Raw genomic sequence first — 24,845 nt, forward strand, 5'->3', positions numbered from 1 at the left:
TGCGTTCATATACACAGAGGAATACGGCTAACCCACAGCAGTGCGTTCATATACACAGAGGAATACCGCTAACCCACAGCAGTGCGTTCATATACACAGAGGAATACCGCTAACCCACACCAGTAAGTCGCATACACAGCGAGTACCACTAACCCATAGCAGTGTCTAATATACACAGAGGACTACCCCTAACCCACACCGGTGTGTCATATACGAAGAATACCCCTAACCCACACCGGCGTGTCACACAGAGGAATACAGCTAACCCACAGCAATGTCACATACAGAGGAATACTGCTAACCCACAGCAGTGTGTCACATACACAGAGGAATACCGCTAACCCACAGCAGTGTCACATACAGAGGAATACTGCTAACCCACAGCAGTGTCACATACAGAGGAATACTGCTAACCCACAGCAGTGTGTCACATACACAGAGGAATACTGCTAACCCACAGCAGTGTGTCCCATACACAGAGGAGTACCGCTAACCCACAGCAGTGTGTCACATACACAGAGGAATACCGCTAACCCACAGCAGTGTGTCACATACACAGAGGAATATGGCTACCCCACAGCAGTGTGTCACATACACAGAGGAGTACCGCTAACCCACAGCAGTGTGTCACATACACAGAGGAGTACCGCCAACCCACAGCAGTGTGTCACATACACAGAGGAATACCGCTAACCCACAGCAGTGTGTCACATACACAGAGGAATATGGCTACCCCACAACAGTGTGTCACATACACAGAGGAGTACCGCTAACCCACAGCAGTGTGTCACATACACAGAGGAGTACCGCCAACCCACAGCAGTGTGTCACATACACAGAGGAGTATCGCCAACCCACAGCAGTGTGTCACATACACAGAGGAATACCGCTAACCCACAGCAGTGTCACATACAGAGGAATACCGCTAACCCACAGCAGTGTCACACAGAGGAATACCGCTAACCCACAGCAGTGTCACATACAGAGGAATACTGCTAACCCACAGCAGTGTGTCACATACACAGAGGAATACTGCTAACCCACAGCAGTGTGTCACATACACAGAGGAATACGGCTACCCCACAGCAGCGTGTCACATACACAGAGGAATACAGCTAACACACCTGTGGGTCACATACACAGAGGAATATGGCTAACCCACACCTGTGTGTCACATAGACAGAGGAATACCGCCAACCCACAGCAGTGTGTCACATACACAGAGGAATACGGCTAACCCACAGCAGTGTGTCACATACACAGAGGAATACGGCTACCCCACAGTAGTGTGTTACATACACAGAGGAATATGGCTAACCCACACCTGTGTGTCACATACACAGAGGAATACCGCCAACCCACAGCAGTGTGTCACATACACAGAGGAATACGGCTACCCCACAGCAGTGTGTCACATACACAGAGGAATATGGCTAACCCACACCTGTGTGTCACATACATAGAGGAATACGGCTACCCCACAGCAGTGTGTCACATACACAGAGGAATACGGCTACCCCACAGCAGTGTGTCACATACACAGAGGAATATGGCTAACCCACACCTGTGTGTCACATACATAGAGGAATACGGCTACCCCACAGCAGTGTGTCACATACACAGAGGAATACGGCTACCCCACAGCAGTGTGTCACATACACAGAGGAATATGGCTAACCCACACCTGTGTGTCACATACACAGAGGAATATGGCTACCCCACAGCAGTGTGTCACATACACAGAGGAATACCGCTACCCCACAGCAGTGTGTCACATACACAGAGGAGTACCAGTAACCCCGGTGTTGGGCATGTCAACAGCTAACATCATCACCACTAGGCCGGGCATGGTGCACACCTGTAGTCCCAGCTACTTGGGAGGCTGAGGCAGGGGAATGGCTTGAACTTGGGAGGCGGAGGTTGCAGTGATCTGAGACTGTGCCATTGCACTCCAGCCTGGGCTACAGAGCAAGACTGTCTCAAAATAACATTGCCGCCACTAAAGACAGGGCTGTGATGAGTGCCCAGGGGAGAGATGCTGTGGCAGTCTCCGGAGAGGACAGGGTGAGGGCGGCTCCCCCAGGCTGTGCCTTGAGGTCCAGGGCCCAGACCCTGGGGGCCTCATACCCTGGGACATGAGGCCACCTCCCCTGGTCAATGGCCGTGGAGGGCTTAAGGAGCGGGGAGCGGCACTGCTAGGCCTGGCTGGTCAATTTCGGGTAGAGCAGCAGCCCTGCATTGGGTCACCTCTGGCTTCATCTGTCACTTAAGTAGAAATCCAGTGAGTCACTGTCAGCTGTGAGTGTGCCCAGGAGGGCGTGGACGCAGACGAAACCACAGAGGCTCCCCGGTCAACAGTGGCCCTGCTCCGATTCCAACTCCTAAACCAAGTTGCCAGGAAGAAGGAAACTCGGGCAGCCAGGAGTCCACGCCCCTCCCTTCCAAGGGCCAGTGGGAAGATGCCAGGCGGGTGGGAAACAGGAAATATGTCGATGCCAGGACGCTCACAGCCAGGATCCCCACACCCTCGCAGTGAATGGGGTGAGGCAGAGCTCCGCATGCACCATTCCCCCAGTCTCCAGGACTCAGCCACCCACCAGGCACCGCCAGGCCCCCACCACGATCCCCCATTCCTCACTACAGCCTCGTCAGGAAGGCGCTTCCGCCCCGGTTTCAGAGTCACAGCTGAGGCCCCAGGGTGCCCCGGGAGGGTCATGGGAGAGCTCCGCTGCTGCTGAGCTGGGGGTGCCAGACCCTCCAGAGTATGCTCAGATGCCAGCTTTGCTTCCGAAGCCCGTGGGCCTCCCACGCAGCCTGGAAGCCAAATGTCCCGGAACTCACTGAAAACGCCACGCGGGCGGTCGGAGAGAGGTGTGGACTGCTGGGGACAGGCACAGCACAGGTGCTCCAGAGGAAGGTGTCTAAGGGCCAGGTCTCTGCAGGCCAGTCCTCTCCTTGGCCAACATGGGGTCATCCCTGTCTTCCTGGTTCCACTCACGGGGAACAGCCGACTCATTGAATTTTTTTTCTTTCCTCTTTGAGACGGAGTCTCACTCTGTCACCCAGGCTGGACTGCAAGGGCGTGGTCTCGGCTCACTGCAACCTCTGCCTCCCGGGTTCAAGTGATTCTCCCGTCTCAGCCTCCCAAGTAGCTGGGACCACATTCAGTTCCATCAGCCACCAGTCACATTCCGCAGGACTCGGAAACAGCGTCCACCCTCACCAAGGCCCGGCTGGCGGTGAAGGTGGTCTGAGAGCCGCTGAGACGACGTCACCTGTAAGCCTGGGCCTCGAGGCTCTGAATGACCACAGGTGAAAGCGCCGGGGCAGCCCCTCCCCAGGTGGGGAACGTGAGCATGGGGCGAGCCTCAGGTGTTTCGCATGAACAATTTCTAACTGTTATGAGAACCAACTGGCCAGTGTTTCCTCCTAATGAAAATCTCCGCAGAGCAGGGGGGGGCCCTGATGAGCTCCATGCCTCCCACCAAGCCCAGAACTCCTGAAAAGCTGCCACGAATCACGTTCACACACATGCCGAACCAAGGAGCCGCGGCCGGCGTGGCTGTGTTAGAAAATCACTCCTCCGGCCGGGCGCGGTGGCTCAAGCCTGTAATCCCAGCACTTTGGGAGGCCGAGGCGGGTGGATCACAAGGTCAACAGATCGAGACCATCTTGGTCAACATGGTGAAACCCCGTCTCTACTAAAATTACAAAAAATTAGCTGGGCACGGTGGTGCGTGCCTGTAATCCCAGCTGCTCGGGAGGCTGAGGAAGGAGAATTGCCTGAACCCAGGAGGTGGAGATTGCGGTGAGCCGAGATTGCGCCATTACACTCCAGCCTGGGTAACAAGAGCGAAACTCCGTCTCAAAAAAAAAAAAAAAAAAAAAAAAAAGAAAATCACTCCTCCCACGCAGGTCTTACCAGATCACACTTAAAACAAACCTCATGATGTTTATGTGATTTTCTCTTTATAAGGTGAATGATCAAATCTCCGTGATTTTCCAGGGGCACTCAGAGTCTCAGGACAGCTTAGAGGCAACTAGACAGTGGGTTAAGGCAGGATCTCGGGTGTCTGAGAGGGAAGGAGACTTCATTAACCATTAACAAATCAAACCTGATCTTTCACAAGTGAGGAACCTTTGTTCTTTGCTTTTCCCCCTTAAATAAGCAAGAGCATAATAAAGTCAACAGAAAGCATCAAAAATGATTCTGCTGCACAGAACCTCTGCCATCCGGGTGGACTACACAGAAAGGAAGGAATCATCTTTCATTGTGAAGGCAAAGGCGACCATGAGTCGAGGCCAGCAAACTTTGCAAACATCATGACATAACTATAGCTGCTTTTCGGCTCAGGTCCTGTGAGGAGAAAAGGCACATCCCTAGTTTTGCCCTTCACTGATTTTTGTCATTGTTACCATATTCTGGAACACACTGGGAAATCACTTCTGGAGAGTGTGGACCAGGATATCCTAGGGGCCCGAGGCCCTTTACTGAGAATCTGTGAGGTCCAAAGGCTTCCATGACACAATTTCCTCCATCGTTCTCTCACGAGGGGACAGGGGACTTTCCCAGAGGCTGAGAGAGACACTGCGGCAACTGAGAATCTGGGTATCCTCTCTTCGGACTCCCAGGACACCTGCAGAAACACTGACGCAATGTTCTTCTCAACAGAAACTTTGTTTTATAAAATAGTTATTTAAAAAAAAAAAAATGGGCTGGGCGTGGTGGCTGTGTAATCCCAGCACTTTGGGAATCGGAGGTGAGTGGATCACCTGAGGTCAGGAGTTTGAAACCAGCCTGACCAAGAGTGAAACCCCATCTCTACTAAAATACAAAAATTAGCCGGGCATCGTGGTCCACGTCTGTAATCCCAGCTACTCGGGAGGCTGAGACAGGAGAATGGCTTGAACCCAGGAGGCAGTGGTTGCAGTGAGCCGAGATCAGGCCACTGCACTCCAGCCTGGGCGACAGAGCAAGACCCTGTCTCCAAAAAAAATAATGAAATAAAATAAAGCAATTTCACACACTTAAAATGAGTTTAAGTCATAACCTAATTATGACTTTCAACCAAAGTAACTGACTTCCATTTTACAGAGAACCTCAGGCTGATGGTGGAGAGCTGTCTGCCAGATACACGTTTAGCAGACACCTGTGAGCACACACACCACGGCCTTCACAGCCACGTGCACCCTCCTATGCTGTCTCAATGTGGAAACATACTCACGAGTGCAGGCCAAGATAAGGCCTCTTTTTAGAGCTGAAAAAAACGTAGGTATACCTAGTAATCGGTGTTTTACTATTCTGTCTTACCGAGAAAGTATGTCGATAACCAAAGAATACCTACTAATCCATTTAGTATCAGTCCAAGGTTTTTTGTTTTTTTTTTTTTTTGAGACGGAGTTTCGCTCTTGTTACCCAGGCTGGAGTGCAATGGTGCGATCTCGGCTCACCGCATCCTCCTCCTCCTGGGTTCAGGCAATTCTCCTGCCTCAGCCTCCCAAGTAGCTGGGATTACAGGCACGCGCCACCATGCCCAGCTAATTTTTTGTATTTTTAGTAGAGACGGGGTTTCACCATGTTGACCAGGATGGTCTCGATCTCTTGACCTCATGATCCACCCGCCTCGGCCTCCCAAAGTGCTGGGATGACAGGCGTGAGCCACTGCACCCAGCCCAGTCCAAGATTTTAAGTTACCAAAGCTTTATCTTGGTACAGTTCACTGTTGGAATAATGAATACATTTGAACACAAACTTGTATTTTTTTATCATCTTAAGCATTATGTAAGAGTAACATTAGCTGATTTGATAGGTAGACTCAAAGTTTAGGGTAGAAAGCCAAGTAGAATACAGTGTAGACCTGTATTATATGTATATATATTTTTTGCAAATGGAGTCTTACTCTGTCGCCCAGGCTGCCGTGCAGTCATGTGATCTTGGCTCACTGCAACCTCCATCTCCTCCCTGGGTCAAGCAATTCTGCCTCAGCCTCCTGAGTAGCTGGGATTACAGGCACGCGCCACCACGCCCAGCTAATTTTCGTATTTTTAGTAGAGACGGGGTTTCACCATGTTGACCAGGATGGCCTAGATCTTCTGACCTCCTAACCTGTCTGCATCGGCCTCCCAAAGTGCTGGGATTACAGGTGTGAGCCACCACGCCCAGCACACTTGTATTACATTTAAAAGCCCAAATTACCAAATTGGTCTCAGTTGCCAAAGACTGACTTCAATTATGTGGACTTAGATGATCACTGTGACTATTATTACCGGAGACAGGGTCTGGCTCTGTCCCCTAGGCTGGAGTGTAGGGGCACAATCACAGCTCACTACAGCCTCAACCTCCGGGGCTCAGGTGATCCTCCCACCCCAGCCTCCAGAGCCGGAACTACAGCACAACCACCACACACAGCTAATCTTTTATTTTTGGTAGCGACAAGGCCTTGCCATGTTGCCCAGGCTGGTCTCGAGCTCCTGGACTCAGGCCATCCTGCCTGCCTCGGCCTCCCAAAGTGCTGGGATGACAGGTGTGAGCCATTACATGTGGCCTGAACTTAAAATTTTTGAAGGATTCCCGAGTTTGTTTCTGCAAGAAGGATTTCTTTTTAAATTTAAAGTCTAGTGCATTTAAATTATTAGAAGTACAGCTGGGTGCGGTGGCTGACACCTGTAATCCCAGCACTTTGGGAGGCCAAGGTCAAGGCAGGTGGATCATGAGGTCAGCAGTTCGAGACAAGCCTGACCAACATGGTGAAACCTCATGTCTACTAAAAATACAAAAATTAACCAGGCATGTTGACGTGCGCCTGTAATCCCAGCTACTTGGGAGGCTGAGGCAGGAGAATCCCCTGAACCCACAAGGCAGAGAGAGGTTGCAGTGAGCCGAGATCGCGCCATTGCACTCCAGCCTGGGCAGCAAGAGCGAAACTCCATCTCAAGAAGAAAAGAAAGAAAAAGGCTAGGCACGGTGGCTCATGCCTGTAATCCCAGCACTTTGGGAGGCTGAGGCGTGTAGATCATGAGGTCAGGAGATCGAGATCATCCTTGTTAACACAGTGAAACTCCATCTCTACTAAAAATACAAAAAATTAGCTGGGCATGGTGGCGCCCGCCTGTAGTCCCAGCTACTCGGGAAACTGAGACAGGAGAATCACTTGAACCCAGGAGGCGGAGGTTGCAGTGACCTGAGATGGAGCCATTGCACTCCAGCCTAGCAACAGAGCAAACTCCATCTCAAAAAAAAAAAAAAAAAAAAAAAAGAAAGAAAGAAAAAATTAGCTGGGCGTGGTGGCGCACGCCTGTAATCCCAGCTACTTGGGAGGCTGAGGCAGAAGAATTGCTTGAACCCGGGAGGCAGAGGTTGCAGTGAGCCGAGATCTCACCACTGCACTCCAGCCTGGCAACAAAGTGAGGCTCCGTCTCAAAAACAAAAACCCGATAACAAACAAATAATTAGAAGTTCGATTTTCTTCTGTTCTGGAAATCTTAGAAATATTTGCTCATATCAGCTCATCACAAGCCAATCAGAATAGAGTCCTCCAATTCAGGATACTTCAATTGTCCTGGGTGGACATAAAATTCTGAATTGAATTGAGCTCAAAGGAATCTAAGGCCACAGACAGGGAAGTGCAGCCACCCAGATTCTCCGCATCTGGCCACAGAGAACCGATCTAGGTCATCCGCCTACAAACATGAGCCAAGAATACGACCACAAACCAATGCTCAATCACAGATGCCACCAGGCCACGGGGAAGCCAGAAACCATCAGAACACAGAATCAGGGGCGGGGAAAACAGACACGGAGAGAAAACGGAGAAACAGCGTCCGCCAAGCGCAGAGTTCTGCCAAGTCCCACTGCTGCCTGAATTTGCCTCCCGTAGCCGAGAAAAGACCCGAACTTTGGGAGGGAGGCCGAGGCAGGAGGATCGCTTGAGCCCAGGAGCTCGAGACAAGCGTAGGCAACATAGTGAGGCTCTGTCTCTACAAAAACTACAAAATAAAAATTGAATGAAAATTGATACCTGCTGTGACATGAGTGACCCTTGAAAACATGCTACATGAAAGAAGTAAGCCACAAAAGACCACAGGTTGCAGGGAGCTGAGATCCAGCCAGTGCGCTCCAGCCAGGTGGCAGAGCGAGACTCCGCCTCAAAAAAAATCATCGGGGCGTGGCGGCGCACACCTGTGATCCCAGCTACTCGGGAGGCTGAGGCAGAAGAACTGCTTGAACCCGGGAGGCAGAGGTTGCGGTGAGCCGAGATCGCACAGCTTGAAATCCAGCTTGCACACACCTGTGTGATTCCAGTTGTGTCAAAGTTCCTTAATGTGCAGATCCACAGGCAGAAAGGTCAGGGCTCTGTGTGTCTGGAGCTTCTCTTTGGGGTGCCGAAATGTTCTGCCTGTAGATGGTGGCAGTGACTGCACAACTGTGAATACACCAAGCCGCTGGACTGTACACTTTAAATGGGTGAATTTTTTTTTTTTTTTTTTGAGACAGAGTTTGGCTCTTGTTACCCAGGCTGGAGTGCAATGGCGCCATCTCGGCTCACTGCAACCTCCGCCTCCTGGGTTCAGGCAATTCCCCTGCCTCAGCCTCCTGAGTAGCTGGGATTACAGGCACGCGCCACCATGCCCAGCTAAGTTTTTGTATTTTTAGTAGAGACGGGGTTTCACCATGTTGACCAGGATGGTCTCGATCTCTTGACCTCGTGATCCACCCGCCTCGGCCTCCCAAAGTGCCGGGATTACAGGCTTGAGCCACTGCGCCCGGCAAATGGGTGAATTTTATGGCATGTGTGTTATGTCTCAATCAAATGGTTTTTGAAAAGGCAGCCAGCGGGAGGGGGCATGACGAGGGGAAGGCGTCTTCAGGTGACTGGGGCCCCTCCCAGAGGTCCGAGGCTCCACCACAGGCCCCAGAAGTTGGTGGCCCCGAAAGCTCCGGGCCTCCATGACACGGGCATCCTGCCTCCCTCCCCTGCCCAGGCCCTGGGCTTCTGGGTGGGGCATGGTGGCAGGCAGGGGAAGACAGGTGTCCCTCAGCTACTCCAGAAGCCCTGGTGAGCCTCCGCCTGCCCCTGCCCTGTCCCCGAGCTCTCTGTAGACTCTGATATAAGGAACAGGGCTGTCACAACATCCCAGACAGAGTCCAAGTAAGGGCAGGCCCTCGCAGAGCACAGGAGAGCCTGTGCTGCCCCAACACCGTGCTCCTGCCTAGCAGAAATGCCACCAGCCCCTGGCAGAAATGCCACCCCTCTCCTTCGGAGGGGCTGCTGACCTGGGGAGTGGCTGGCTGCCTGTGAGGACATGGGGGACCCTTCCACAAAGGACCCCAGCTGGGCTCCCTGATCAGCTGGCTGGGTTTGGGGCTGGATGTCTGCAGGGTCCTCAGAGGCACCCAGAGGGAGAAACAAGGCTTTGGGGAAGGTGGTGACACCTGGGGCCAGGGTCCTCACAGCCAGGCCCCATCTCTCCCTGCCTGGATTTCAGGGGAAGTCGGGCTTGGGTAGCATAGGAACAGAGGTGGCCACTGGGCCAGGACGGCGCGGGGGCCGCAGAGGCGCACCCTCAGGCTGCGTCACCCAGAGCGCCACCTGCCTTTCCAGGGCACAGCCAGGAGGTGCCTGCTGGATGGGTCCTGCGGACAGCCCGTCAAGGCGATGTTATCTTCTCATAGCGAGCCTGCCTCGGTTCTGGGACCAGGACAGAGTCCAGCCCTGCTTGTGGTCCCTCTGCTGACCCCACCGCACACACAGGCAGCCATCCCAAACACGGTGACCTCCAGCGCCCAAAGCTCAGAGTTCCCAGCTGAACTCAGAGGCGCCCCACCTTCCTGTCTCCAGGGAGATGTCTGCTGGTGCAGAAGCCACTCCCAGTCCCAATGCCAGGCCTGGTCACATGGTGCCCTGCCTGGCTGGGGTGTGGTGCATGTGCCCACCGGCCTCCTGAACCCAGGCAACAGACACCCGTGTCCTCAGGCCCAGCCTCACTGTCACAGAACCTCAGCTCCTCAGGGATGGCCTCTCTGCGGGACTTCCTCCGAGGGAAGCGCTGCTGCCTCCCAGGGGCCTTCGTGCCACTGGCCCTTCTTTCTACCCCATATGCTGCCCCTGTCTACTCCCTTCCCTGGCCCTGGGTCACCAATCCTATTCTGTTCTCCTGCTGTCCCCACCCCAGCCCAGACCCCAGATGGCTCTCCCTAGAAAAACATCTGAACACTGGAGAAGCACAATCCCTCAAGCCCATCTGCATCTGAAGAACCCCCGTTCCCTCCAGCCCAGAGCTGGAAGCTCTAACGGTGGACAGGTCACGTCGGGCTTTGAAGGTGCAACGTGATCTCACCTTCCCCATCCGTAAAAGGGGACGCTCCCTGCCTTGTGGGATCACAGGCAGTAACAGAAAAAGCACCTGACATGTGACACCCACTGAGAGAAGGTTTTCCTTTCTCTTTGGTTTTGGGAAAGAATGGGGAGGCTCCAGCAGGAGCCGCTGGAACACGGCCCATCCAGGACCCAGGGCTGCGTCACCTGACACTCGCCCAGACATGGGGGAACCTCACAGAATGACTGTGAGGAACAAAATGAGACATTCAGTTACACAAATTAAACCGAACCCTGAGACACAGATGCTCATGACAGAAATAGAGCAGCTACCACTGGTCTTGGGTGAACGCTTTTGGCCAAAGGGCCATGGCAGTGGAGGGGAGGCTCAGCAGCTGTCCCCAAGCACACAGAGCATTTGGAACTCCCAAGCCCAGCCAGTCCCACCAGGTCACAGCATACACTTCCCTTCCTCTGAAGAAAGGGGGTTTGTTAAGCCAACGAGGAGGGAAGCCAAGGGCTGCTTCCGGGTGCTGGCATGGCATGGGAAGCCGGCTGAGCACAGGCTGGGGGATCCATGCAGACCAGGCAAAGCCCAGGCAGGATGCTCTGCAGAAAGCTCCCTGGGGATCTAGACCCCGAGCCAGACTGAGCCCCAGCCCCAGAAGACAGGTGTCTCCTCTCCTGGGGCCACAGCAGCCACAGAGGCCACTGACGGCTTCCACTAGGACAGTGTGTCCCGGTTACTCCACATGCCTAAAAGTGCCAGCCCCCTTTCAGTTCTGGTCTATGATCCAGAGCGCAGTCTTTCCCCTTTAAAACTCACTTCCCCCTCCCACCCCTGCCACAGCCAAGCTGATGGGATTCAAGAGTGTGGTGGTACAGTCACAGCTCACTACAGCCTCCACCTCCCAGGCTCAAGCAGTCCTCCCTTCTCGGTCTCCCAAAGCCACTTCCTCCTTTTCGTAGTTGATGGTTTCTTCTACAAAAAAGGACCCCAAAAACAAACACCTAAAAGGCCAACCGAGAATCCAATGTGCAAGGCGGCAGCAGCTCCAGAAATAGCTGCTCTGTGGTCTGTTTGCCTTTTATGTGAAACTTCCCCATTTTGGACCAACGCCGGCAGAAACAGAAAAGGAGGAAGAGGAGGGAAAAGAGGCTGCGTCAGGGCTGGCGGGGACGAGGGGGCTGTGGAAACCTGCCAGGAGTGGCTCTTGGGGAAAAACCCACTGTGAGGGTTCTGGGCCCCTGCCCTGGAAGCATCCCCTCTCCCACACGCATCCCTCGCTGTCTGGAACCTGGGCTGCCTTCCTCCCAGGGGCTCACAGAGGAGCGAGGCCACAGAAAGGCTCCACACCCCCGGTGGCCTGACAGGTGTGAAGTGTGGAGGGGCATCTGGGCAGTGTGCATGACGCTTGGAGCCGAGACCGACTCCCTCGGTTGCGACCCCGGACAAGTTACTTAACCTCTCCTTGCCTCAGTTTCACTATCCTGGAGAATGGGGTTGCTTCCCTAACCTGACCACTGTGATGTCCAAAAGAGCCAGTCAGCACACATCAAGTGCTCCGTGAGCGTCCGGCGCACTGTGGTTTTCTCCATCCTGTGCTTCAGCTCCATGATTGTCTTCTTCAGACTTGTCTCCTTCACTGGCTTGGGGCAAGGATGCGTGCGGCCGCTGAAGGTGGTAGGCCAGGTATGGCAGCCATGGAGCTGCTAGTTAGGCCCTGTGAAGTGGGTAGGGGCAGGTGCCCAGGGGACACTCCAGGCCTGCGCTGCCCTCCATAGCCACAGCCGGCAAGTGGTGACCTGATGCATGACTCCAGGAAGTATTTCCAGAGGACAGCTCTAGGGACAGGCCTCTCATGGGCTGACAGCCAGAGAGCCAGCACTCCGCGCGTCCCCTGCCTCAGGGTGCAGTCCCCGCTCGGGTGGGTGCTCAGCCTGGAAGCCAGCCTGGCGCTCCACCTGGCACTGGACAGAGGCTGACCCATGGCCCTTCTGCTTAGAGGGCAGGCTCCGGCATCAAATGTCCACCCGCCTTCATCACCCTCAGCCGCCCTTCTCAGTCCAGGGGCCCGGGCACTGCTCACTGCAAATGCGTCGGACCCTCAACTCCGCTGATCAGCATCCTCACGTCAGCTGAGCCTGTGAGCACCCCTAGGCAAGGCCTCCGAGCCAGGCATGCGACATCCCTTCGCACCCAGGCACCGGATCCCCTGCACGCATCACCCTGGCGCCACAACCTGCTTCTCTCTCTGGCGAGCTCCTGCCCATCCCTGAGACCACCTGATGGCCTCCGTCTCTGCCAGTCCTGGCCGACACCCTCAGACAGCACTAACAGCCCTCACCAGCCGCAGCGACTCTGTACCCGGTCACCCCTGGTCTCGGTCCCACTCATACCTCAGCAGCCGAGACACTCCCTGTGCCCGTCCTGGGAGATGCCCGCCTTTAAACCCCAGTCACAAACTGCTGCCCCCGCATTTCTTCCATCCTCCCTGGGCAAGAGGGGCAGAAGGGACGGGGATGAACCCTCCGGCCGCAGGCAGCGGCCTGGCCAGGGTCCTCCGCCCAGCAGTGCCTCCCTGGAGCTCTGTGTACCTCAGCTCCTGATGCCAGAGGACCCCTCGGCGCTCCCCACACCCTTGAGCCCCCAGCTCAGGGAATCTGGTCTCAGCCATCACTCCCAGGGGACTGCAGGCACACACGTTCAGGCCCAGGAGCGCTGTCGCCATCAGAGCCCGCCCAGCACGGGTGGAGAGACAGCCAGGTCCTCTGCAGTGCCCCACCGTGAGGAGGGGCCGGAGGTGTGGATAAGCTTCCGGGAAGGGGTGCGGGTCCATCTGCCCCTCTTGCTCCCGCCTGCAGGTGAAGGCCACGCAGCCCCAGACGGCCCAGCCGAGGGTCCCCACTGCGCTCCTCCAGCCAGCCCCTGCCGCCCACCGCGCCTTCGGGACCCCAGCACAGCGGCACATTCGTAGTTGTCGAATGAATGAATGAATGAATGAATGAGCCCTTGCCAGCACAGCCGCTTGCTGGCTGAGGGCTTCGGGGCTCCCCCAGGGCCCCCCTGCGGTCACTCAGCCATTCCGCAGTTTCCCAGCGGCAGCGGCAGGGGCAGCACCGTCGTCAGCGCCCTAAGGCGCGGACCAGTCCCTGGTGGCGGCCGCTCGACCGCGCCCGGCCAGCCCTGAGCTCCGCTGGGGAGGGGCGGGCAGGTGTCCGCGGCGCTGGAGAGACCGCGGTGCGGGCCGGGGTTCGATCCGCCGGGAAGCGGGGCCTGCACCCGGCCGGGTCCGCGCGTTTCTCCTGTGGGGCCGGCCTCGCCCGCACCTCCCCGCGCCCCGCACGCCTCCGCGGAGTCCCCAGGCCACGTGGAGAGGACACAACAAAGCCTTCCCCGCCTCCCGAGGGCGGCCGGGCTCCGAAGTGTGGGGGCCGCGCCGGGGAGGGCGCCGGGCGGAGGGAGGCGTGGCCCGCAGGTCGCTGCCGAGGTCGGGCGCGGTGACCGTCGCCTCCCCTCCTCCGGCTCCCACCGCGGTCGGGCCCTGAGCTCCACGCTGGGGCGGGCGGGGTCCCGGGCGGGGGCTCGGCGGGTACCCGGGGGGGGGGACGGGGGCGCGGGGAGGGGCGCGGGGCACTCACCACCCTCCGGCCGCGGGGGCGCGGGCGCGTCGGGGCCGAGGCAGCGTCTGCCGGGCGCGCGGACACCGCCGAACGCCCGCTTCCTCCTTATGGCGCCCCGCGCGCTTCCTCCTTCGGTCCCCCACGCCCGGGCCCGCCCCGGCCCGCCCCGGCCCGCCCCCGGCGGCTTGCGGGGACTCGGGGAGCCTGCGCTGGCTCGCGCGACGCGGCGGAGCGGGGCGGGGGCCGGCAGCGCAGCCCCTTACGCGACTGTCCCGGGCAGCGTCTTCCAACTTCTTGGGACAACTCCTAACGATTCTCTGGGAAACACTGAGAATGCCCAGTGGTCATCTGGGGTAGTCTGGGGTGGTCATTCTCGGTCCTCACGGAACCAGAGGTTTGGAAAATGGGTGAAGCCACGAGGGTTGCAGAGTCCGGCCCGGCGCCTCCCCAGGCCTGTGCTTGGTGTTTATTCCTTATTTCCTTGGAGATGCAAGTCTGCTTGAAAACATCAACTCAACATGTAGGGGATTCTGCAGGCGCACACCGCACTCAGCTGACTTCTTTTTCCACTTTTAGTGGAGACGGGGAGTCTCCACCTCTGCAGGACGCCGGCTGGTCTTGAACTCGGGCCCCAGAGATGCTCCTGCCTCGGCCTCCCAAAGTGCTACGATGAGGGGCCAATCCATGCACCCCCAGATGCAGCTCTCACCAACGGTGCTGCTGCGAAGCCTTTTGTGGGCGTCTTCACTTCTCTTGAGTGTGACACCTGGGAGTGGAACTGGGAATCATGGGTCGGGACCAGCTTCATGGTATTAGAAACTGCCAGCTTTCCAAGGTGGAGGCACCACCGGGCACTCCCACCAGCGCTGTCGGAGTCCGGTTGCCCAGCACCCTCCCGGGGTTTGCTCCCTGGGCCCCCCATTGCGCTGCTCTGCCTCCTCCGGCTGCCCTCACTCCTACCTGGGCTCCCTAGACTCTTGCTGCTTTTATACAGGGTCAGAGGATGTCATCACCCTCTAACATCCTCTATGGTTTTACGTCTGGTGCAGATGAAAAGCCAAGTTCCTTTCAGTGGTCTGTAGAGTGCCACGTGGCCTGCCCTGCTCTGGGCAGATCCTGCCGGGTCCCTGCTCCTCCTGGCAGCCGCATGGCCTCTGGCTTTCCCCGGCGTCACTTCAGTTTCCTCCACAGCCAGCATCGCAGCGGCAGAGTCGTTTGTGTGTGTGTTGCTGGCCTCTCGCAATGTAACCTCCACGCGGACAGGTGGACAGGGGCTTGTTTCCTGCATGCGCTTCATGGGGCTTGGCCCTCCAGGGGGTTAAGCAAATGGAAGATCCTGTGAGGTGGGGGGTCAGATGGCAGTGGGACAGGTGCCCTGCAAAGGACAAAAGGGAAGCTTCACAGGTTGCGGCCAGGTCATCTGTGGGGTGGGGTTCAAATTCATGGCGCAAAGTCAGCAGACGCCCCCAGGGCAGGTGAGAGCTTGGACGGTGGGGCACAGTGGGGAAGGGGCCAGTGGGGTGGCCTGAAGGTGGGGAGGCTCCAGCAGCGTGGGGGAGCAGTTGGATTTTATTCGAAGCCCTGTCACGCAGGGCGGACCTGTACCAATCGGCCCCCACAGTTTTTGCCTCTCCTGCCAGCCTTCTGCAGGTCTCTTAAGTGCTTCTTACAGGCAGGGAAGGTTCTCCCCACCTCATTCCTTCCTGCTTCAGAATCTGTCTGCAGTATTTGTAAAGTGAGAGAGGGTGATATTTCCCGCAAATGCTTCAAAAAGAAAAGGAGCCTTTTTTTTTCCCCTAAGAGACAGGGTCTGGCTGTGTTGCCCAGGCTGGTCTGGAACTCCTGGGCCCAAGCAGTTCTCCCACCTTGGCCTCCCAAAGGGCTGGGACTACTGCGCCCAGCCTGAATGATGGTTTTGGCAATGAAAATGAAACACAAACCCAGCAGGTTTGACCGGAGGACGAGGGGCGGCCGCAGGGTTACAGTCTGCCCTCAGTTCTGCTTTCTGCTGGAGTTCTTTTCTCACTGTTGCTTCCTGCCACTGGGCTCCTCCTCCTATGAAAACTCAGCCCCTCTTCCTCAGTTCCCCCTTTGCAGCAGAACAAGGCCGGCATTTTCAAAAGCATCCTTGAGGAGCCCGGTTCCTAAAAGATTATTAATTAATTCATTCATTAAGATAGGGTCTCTGTCTCCCAGGCTGGAGTCCGGTGGCATGATCTCGGCTCACTGCAACCTCCGCCTCCCGGGTTCAAGCGATTCTCTTGCCTCAGCCTCCTGAGTAGCTAGAATTACAGGCATGCATCACCACGGTTGGCTAATTTTTGTATTTTTAGTAGAGACAGGGTTTCTCCACATTGGCTGAGCTGGTCTTGAACTCCTGTCCTCAGGTGATCCGCCCTCCTCAGCCTCCCAAGGTGCTGAGATTACAGGTGTGAGACACCGTGCCCTAAGATTTTTTCAGCCGGGCGCGGAGGCTCAAGCCTGTAATCCCAGCACTTTGGGAGGCCAAGGCGGGTGGATCACGAGGTCAAGAGATCGAGACCATCCTGGTTAACATGGTGAAGCCCCGTCTCTACTAAAAATACAAAAAATTAACTGGGCATGGTGGCGCGTGCCTGTAATCCCAGCTACTCAGGAGGCTGAGGCAGGAGAATTGCCTGAACCCAGGAGGCAGAGGTTTCGGTGAGCCGAGATTGCACCATTGCACTCCAGCCTGGGTAACAAGAGCAAAAAACTCCGCCTCAAAAAAAAAAAAAAAAAAAAAAGATTATTTCAAAGCCCGCTGTTTTGCGCTGACTTGAGTGCTCTCAGAATTCCTTAGTTGAAGTCCTGCCCCCAGGACCTCAGAACGCGACTGTGCTTGGACATAGGGACTTTCAGGAGGTGACTAAGGTTAAGTGAGGTCAGAGGATGGCCCTACTCCTATCTGGTGTCCTGATGGGGACATGGACGCCCGCACAGGGAAGGACCAGGGGGAGAACACACCCTCTTCAAGCCAGGGAGAGAGGCGTCCCGGGAACCCAGCCCTGTTTATCTCCTCCTCCTGGCTGAGAACTGAGGAAGCCCGCTTCTGTCGCATGAGCCCCAGTCTGTGGTGCTCTGCCTGCTGTGCCCCCCGGAGCTGCATGTCTGCCTTCTGCCCTGAACCACCCATCCCTCCAGAGAGAGGGGCTGGGCTTCTCTCCCTGTCACTGCCTGTGCTCTGGGAGACTTTCAGAATGCCCAGGCTGTTTCTGGAATAGTCTGGGGTGGTCATTCTCGGTCCTCACGGAAACAGGTCTGGAAAATGGGTGAAGTCACGAGAGTTGCAAAGAGTCTGGCCCCGCCCCTCCCCAGGCCTGTGCTTGGTATTTATTCTTTTTTTTTTTTTTTTTTTTGGACAGAGTCTCACTCTGTTGCCAGGCTGGAGCCCAGTATCTAAAAGATTGATTATTTATTTATTTATTTATTTATTTATGTATTTTTTTGAGACAGGGTCTCTGTCACCCAGGCTGGAGTGCAATGGCACAATCTCGGCTCACTGCAGCCTCTGCCTCCTGGGTTCAGGCAATTCTCCTGCCTCAGCCTCCCGAGTAGCTGGGATTACAGGCACGCACCACCATGCCCAGCTAATTTTCGTAGTTTTAGTAGAGACGGGGTTTCACCATGTTGACCAGGATGGTCTCGATCTCTTGACCCCGTGGTCCACCCGCCTCAGCCTCCCACAGTGCTGGGATTACAGGCGTGAGCCACCGCGCCCGGCCTGTTTGATTACTTGTATATTCGGCTCTGATTTAAATCATCCACTTAATATACAGCTAATGCTGAGACTACAGCCTCACCAGGTGGCTTCCCTCTCCTGTTCCCAGGAGGCCTCACGCCTATCGTGTCCCCCGATGGTCAAGGGCAAAGTTTTTTTTTAAGCAAAATTCAAACCTTTCCCTCCTTCCCAGGTCTGGGTCACTTGCGGCCCTCCTCACAGTCTGCTTCTGACAGGCCTGGGTCATAGGCAAGGGGAGCCCAGGGGAGCCATGTTGGGTGTGTCTGAACTCCTGCAATGACCTGACCCCCTCCGGTTCTGGCCCTGGGCCTCCAGGTCAGACTCAGCCCATACTCCTCACAGGGAAGCAGAGCCCGGCCCTATCCTCCTACCACTCACACGCCCACACACAGGCTGGGGGAGGGTCCCTGTTTGTGCTGTGGGTGTCCAAGCCTGGGTGTGCAGAGTTGAGGCTGCCGCAGACCTGAGGGACGCTCGTTTGAGGACGGAAGCTGCAGCGGGGAGGTGGCGACAGTCTTGCTGGCTTCCTCCACGCCAAGCACTGCTTCCCATGCAATCTCGGGGCCAAGCGTGCTGTTGCTGTGTGGGCGTGTTCCACTGAGATGTGAGCTGGCACGCTTTCTCCACCCAGCTCCATCTGCTGGGTCCCACCATGTTGTGGCACGTGTAGCTCCAGTGCCAGGGAGCCCACACTTTGGGCAGCCCTGCGTTTTACCCATCTGCTTCCCAAAATGTGGAACCCCGATGACCTCCAACTTGCTGCTGTGACAGGTCACTCTCATGCATCCTCAGCCTGAATGAGGCTTTCTTTAGAGCGCGACCTGGGGACTGAATTGTAGGGACAGAGCTCCTGTCTGAGGTGGGCCTGTGCTGAGGTCTCCCTGGGAATACATTTTTTTTTTGAGAGGAAGTCTTGCTCTGTGGCCCAGGCTGCAGTGCAGTGGCACGATCTTGGCTCACCGCGACCTCCGCCTCCCAGGTTCAGGCAATTCTCATGCCTCAGCCTCCTGAGTAGCTGGGATTACAGGTGTGAGCCACCACGCCTGGCTAATGTTTTGTATTTTCAGTAGAGATGGGGTGTCACCATATTGGCTTCTTCCCCAGCCGGGTTGCTGTGCTCTCACTGGAGCTCAGGTCCTGGCAGAAGCAGAAGGAGTGAGGGTGGAGGGGCCGGCATCCCCCTGGCCTGAGGACAGGGCTGTGGAGGCAGGGCAGGGCAAACCTGGCCTGTCTCCAGCTGGCCAGGGCTGGCACGTGGTCATGCCTATTACCAAGTGGGCCATTTCTTCCTCCCGCCCTTCCAGGCATCTCATCCCCCACACTATAGGAGGCAAGGTCTGTGCAAGCCTCTGCTCCCCTGGGAACAAGCCCGTGGGCTCAGCGGCCTCCTGGACCCTGAACTGGAGACCACTCCATGGCTGGTGGGGGCCTGATGGCTGGAGTGAAGCTTCCTCCTTCCTGGCCATCCCATTCCCCTCATCTCTGAGACAGAAAGGAACAATAAACATCTGCCTGAGACCTGGGGTGGAAAAGCAGAGTGAAAGCACCCCATCGCATGGCAGGGGGGCCTGGTGCACAGGGCCCTCCTGCAGTTAGTACCCCCAGAGCTGGGGCTGCAGGGATGGCCCAGGGCTCTCAGCCAATGTCAAAGGGCCACAGCACAGGGGCGGGTGGTTCCCGGCCGAGTCAGCGCCCACCACAGAGCTGCCCTCTGCCTAGAATCAGGGCTCTGTTCTGACAGCCCAGAGAAGGATCCCACTGGTGGCACCTAGCTGGGTGGAGCTTCCCCCACGCTGAGTCTAGGCTCCGAACCTTGAAGGGCAGGTGGGTTGTGAAGGCAGGAGGAGAGGGGAGAGAGATAGCAAGATGCAGGAGCAGAGCCTGGGGGTGAAAGTCACATTCATGCCCATGGTGAAGACCAGTCCCTCCCACCAAGGGAGCTGGGAGGAGCCCGCAGGAATTCCCCAGCCCCGCTGCTGGGGCGGGTGTGGCCCTGCGGAAGCTCTGAGAGGCTGGCATGACTCAGCCTCTGCAGAAAGACCAGTCTGGGATTTCCCATGTTGCTTCAAGCAGCCTTTTCCCTGGGACCTTTCTGTCTGGTGCCAACAACGCTCAGCTGCTAGTGAGCCCGGCCACCAACCTTCCGAGGCTGACCCCTAAGGCCCAAGGGCTGGAAAACTCCAAGCACGGCCCCTCCCAGAGTCTGGCTGTGGCTCGAAATGGGCGCTGGGGCAGGGTGAGCAGAATTTCCCAGCAAGCTGGGCCCTCTGGCGTCCACCCCACAGCTGGCCCAGGCCAGGGACCCCCATGCTGTCCTTCCCCTGGTCCTGCCCTTTCTGAAGTGAACTCTTTGGATGCTGGCCAAATCCCACCCAGCAGAGGGAAGGGAGTGGAGGTCCCGGTGTGGGAGTCCCGGCTGGGGTGGCTGTGGCTGGCCAGAATGTTTCGCGTGGTGATTTGTTGGAGGGATACTGAGCAGAGGGTAAACCACTGTGTCCAGCATTCTGCTCAAAGATACAGAAACCAGCAATGCCACGTGCAGCAATGAATGGGCTCAGGGTGTGGGCCACCCGGGGAGGGGCCCGAGTCTCAGCACCGCGGCGCCATGCTGTGAGCAGTTCAGGGGACACACGCCTCACCTTACATGACGTTTCTGCCACCTTCATTTCTGGGTTCACTCCTGTACCAAATCTCCCCACATCCCATCGGACCCCATGACAGCCTTCCTTTCCTACACACTGCACTGAAACCGGGGTGTCATTGTGAGGTTCATGGCAGCCAGAGGAGACACTGTGGCGTTTCTGGTCAGAGGCCTGGGCGGGAGCTGCTCCCAGGCGTGGGTGGGCAGGGCCGGGTCAGCCTTCAGGGAGGGGATGTCTGCATGGGATCGACTAGGCAGCTGCAGAAGGATGGACCAGCACCCCACAAGACCCAGAGTGCACATCGTCTAGCGTCTCTTTCCAGGGCAGAGAAGTGGATGCTGTTCCTGGTTCAAAAGTAGAAGCAGGCTTGGCAAGCAACGTCTGGTGTCAGCCAGCCAGGTCGACCCCTGCTCAAGAACCCGGTTCTCATGGGCATGTGGCCTCCGGCAAAGGATCTTCCTGGAGACAGGGATGAAGGCTCCCGGGATCATCTTTAGAGGAGCATGATGGAGAAGGGAGGGGCTTCAGGTGGGTGTGTATCCCTTTATCTAGAGTGCTAGGGACCAGAAGTCTTTCAATTTTTCAGATTTTGGAATCTTTGCTAACATGATGCTCAAAAGAAATCCTGCATTAGGGATTCTTAGCCTGTATCTCCAGTGTCGGGAAAGTTTTGAATGGTGGATCCACCCAGAGGACTTTCCCTAGCGGGGCGCTGCGGTTCCTGCGCCCCCTGTGTGAAAGCCAGCTTCCATACCGCACGGTGCCGCTGGCTCCCGGCCATGGCCGAGCTCACTGTCAGCTCTCACAGCCAAGGGCAATTCTTTGGCACCTGAAATGCATCTGAAACTATGAGGTTTACAGCTGCCTTAGCCCTAGTTAATCTCTTTTCCTCTACAGCCAATCTACTCTCCACCGCTCATGCTCTTCTGCCATGGCGCCTTGCCGAGAGCGTGGCTGTGCCTTAGTTCATCCCAGGGCTTTGGAGAACTCCTCCCCGGGGAGGAGGAAAGGATGGTGCTGGGGGGAGGAGACTGGGTGGACCTCGTTCTTTTGATGCCACTTGTCTCATGCATGAAGTTCTTCGCCCTGCTCCGAAACTTGACCTGGTGGGAGCAGAGCGTACACCCTCCCTGGGTCAGGGCATAGGATGCCCCGTGCCTGGGGTAGCCAGCAGGCCTTCTCCCCTCACTGGGGGCTCTGCAGGGTTCTGGGGGCCGGTGCTCTCTTTGATGCCATTCGATTGCTTCTGCTTGTGGGCAGTACCCTAGGGCAGCTGCTGCTTCTTCGTCTTATTTTTTTTTTTACAACATAATGGGTTTCTATTTAATATAGCACTTTTCAGGAGGATGTTACTCGGTTAATATAAGGTTTTCTCTTTTCTTTTTTTTTTTTTTTTTGAGACGGAGTTTCGCTCTTGTTACCCAGGCTGGAGTGCAATGGCACCATCTCGGCTCACCGCAACCTCCGCCTCCTGGGTTCAGGCAATTCTCCTGCCTCAGCCTCCCGAGTAGCTGGGACTACAGGCGCGCACCACCATACAAATAAAAATTTTTTGTATTCTTAGTAGAGACGGGGTTTCACCATGTTGACCAGGATGGTCTCGATCTCTTGACCTCGTGATCCACCCGCCTTGGCCTCCCAAAGTGCTGGGATTAGAGGCGTGAGCCACCGCGCCCGGCCTATAAAGTTTTTTCTTAACAATAAATCTCTTCCATGTCAATGTCTACAGTTTTTTTTTTTTAACATTAATTTCTTTCTGCATTTCAGTATTAGATACACTGAATACATTTTTCTAAACGCTTTTTCCCCAGAGATAAACGTTTCCCTTTTCGGCTAACTCTCTGATATCTGAATAAATATTAACTTGAATGACAACGAAAGAAAAATCTAATAAAAAGATGGAGAAAAGACTCCTGAACGGTTCAGGAGGCAGCGAATATGACCGGACGGTGGTGATTTCCTAAGACTCTCGGCAAGGACTTCCTTCTTCCTGTTTCACGGGCTTTGAGGATTCTAGAACTATGAAATATCACTTATGTAAAGTGCAGCCTCCTTCCTAACTAGCAAATACAAATTGTAGGCTGCATTTTTCTGTGCATTATTTGTTGCAAAGATACATTTTTTTTTCCAATTTATATATGTATGTTTGTTCCCATTTCATGGAAACACCAAAAAATGTAAAAATCCCTTATTTCCTGCATCTTGGAAACCTCCAGACACCGAAGCTCAGGCTTAGCCTCTATCGCACAAAGGTTGGAAAGGGTGAGGTTCGATTCAGTAGCCTTTCAGAGTCGTATCTGTTCATTTCTTTTTCGTGCAGACACCCCCAGGCAGGCACAGATGCCTGTGACGCTGAGAATACACCTAACGAGGGCGACGTCACCAGCTTCTTCTGCTTCGACAACGGGCAGCACCAAAACCAGTGACCTGAGGACCAAGGACAACTGTGTTGAAACTGAGGTCGTGACGTTGGAATCTTGCGGGCTGAAGGTTCCAAAGAAACGGCATATATAGAATTCCACCTGACTTGAAATTTTCCCTTCCCGGAGCTCCGGATGCTGAAATTAAGAGGTTCCATGTGACACTACCCTTCAGGAAGCAGCCATTACAGGAATTACCAGAATCCAAAGTCTTTCTTATCACAATCCTGGCTTGAAATGAGTGGGGTTTCTAATTTTTCCTCCCTGATCCTGCCTGCATCTTGATTCTGAGACCCCCTCCCATCCCACCCTCTCCAACGGCAGAGACCCCTCCCATTAGCACTGCTACCTAGACCTGTCCTTGACATGGGCAAGAAGCTTGGGGAAAAAGACAATTTTCCTGCTTGTCTTTTCTTGTCAAAATACATGGGCATGCCAGGGGAAGGCCAGGAATTCTCTCACCAGCCAGCAGCAGCAACTCAGCAGCTACGGACACGGAGGGCAGGGGGCAGGGGAATGACTGGCCGTGGAGGAGCCGAGGGAGCCGGGACCCCTGGGAGCCCCTGCAGAGGCGGTCTGGCTGGGCAGATGGTCCCTGTGCTGGGGCCTCCGGGTAGAAGGCATCCCGAAGCCCTGGTTTCATGGGCACATCCAGCCCCCTGAGGGAAAGAGTCTGGTCTTAGATACATTTTTGAAAAGTATTTAATTCTCTAAAAACATTTTTAAAAGAAGTAAGACCCACCAGGGAAAGGGAGCTGCTGGCTGCCAGGTGCCTCTCCTTTTCTCCTAAGAAAGACCTGGTAGGCACACTGCCAGGGAGACAACCGGGGGCTAGAAAGGCAGCCTGGGCCGGCGCGGGGGCTCAGCCTGTAATCCCAGCACTTTGGGAGGCTGAGGCGGGTGGATCACCTGAGGTCGGGTGTTTGAGACCAGCCTGACCAACATGAAGAAACTCTTTCTCTACTAAAAATACAAAATTAGCCGGGCATGGTGGTGCATGCCTGTAATCCCAGCTACTCAGGAGGCTGAAGCAGGAGAATTACTTGAACACGGGAGGCGGAGGTTGTGATGAGCTGAGATGGTGCCATTGCACTCCAGCCTGGGCAGCAAGAGTGAAACTCTGTCTCAAAAAAAAAAAAAAAAGCCAGGCCCTGGACACTCCATGGGGGCCATCTTGCCTGCTGGGCCCGGCGCCTGTGGGTTGGGCAGCCCCTCAGCGCCGACACTCCAGCACCCATCTGGACAAATCCCTCGTCCTTGATGATGGCCCTGTGAAGGCCTGGGAACTTGTGGCTTGTTCCTGGAGCTGCTGCAGGCACAGCAGCTCTGACTTGCTGCTTGGGTGGAGGGTGGCTGGGGGTGTTGGGGCCCGCCGAACGCTCTGGGAACACTCCAGGGGCTGCGCCCAGCAAGTTCATGAAACAGGGAGGCTGGCCTCAAGCTGCAGGGGGCTGCCTCCTGAGTCCTCCTAGGATTCTGCCATCACGGGGCGTGTGCGCATCTACACAGGTCCTGACCCCAGAATCTCCAGCCCTCCCATGTGCTCCCCCATCCAGCCCTAAGTTGGTGGGAGGAACACAAGGCACTGGCCAGCTGAGTCCAGGCTGACTTCGGGGGAAGATGCAGGAACACAGTGCCGCCAGGACGCTGAGCTGGTGCCCACCTGCTGACTTGTGCTCCCTGCCACCCCCTCATGGGTGGGCAGACACTGGCAGTACGGTCAAGGGGGCTCCACACACACTTACTGGGTCTGGAGGATGCTGCCCCTGACTATTTTGGGGACCACTCAATACTGGCAGTCTCACCACGGCCCAGGGAGGCCCTCAGCCCCGTCCACCTAGTTCTAGGCCACCCCACCGTAGCCCCATGGCTGGAACCCAGGCTGCTACAGTACTGGAGGTGCACTCTGGCTCGGAGGCCCCCTGGGCATGAAAAGGGGCTGTGTGTGCAGCACACGGACTGTCTCCCTCCTCCGTCCTGGCAGCAGGTGGCTTCTCTGGACAGAACGTGGCCTACCCACAGCAACCGGACTCCGTCTTCCCCCGCAAAGCCCCGGCTGCAGAAAGAGCTTGGGGCAGGGGTC

General features: G+C 56.0%; 1 protein-coding gene across 2 annotated transcripts in view; it reads right to left on the minus strand.

The window, feature by feature from the left end:
• BID (BH3 interacting domain death agonist) overlaps positions 1-14,073 on the minus strand; it is a 33,132-nt gene extending 19,059 nt beyond the window's left edge. Inside the window, exon 1 of one of the 2 annotated variants that reach the window (XM_017977820.4) lies at positions 13,959-14,073. Coding sequence is in view for 1 of the 2 variants with exons in the window: in XM_035287156.3 (XP_035143047.3) it covers positions 12,915-13,048 (134 nt within the window). In the remaining variant the exon portion in view is untranslated. Of the gene's footprint in view, positions 1-12,914; positions 13,066-13,958 lie in introns of those variants that run through there. The other variant, XM_035287156.3, reaches the window with a different exon arrangement.
• Positions 14,074-24,845: the final 10,772 nt, after the last annotated feature.

This window comes from Callithrix jacchus, chromosome 1 (assembly GCF_049354715.1).
Source record: "Callithrix jacchus isolate 240 chromosome 1, calJac240_pri, whole genome shotgun sequence".
Classification (NCBI taxonomy): domain Eukaryota; kingdom Metazoa; phylum Chordata; class Mammalia; order Primates; family Cebidae; genus Callithrix; species Callithrix jacchus.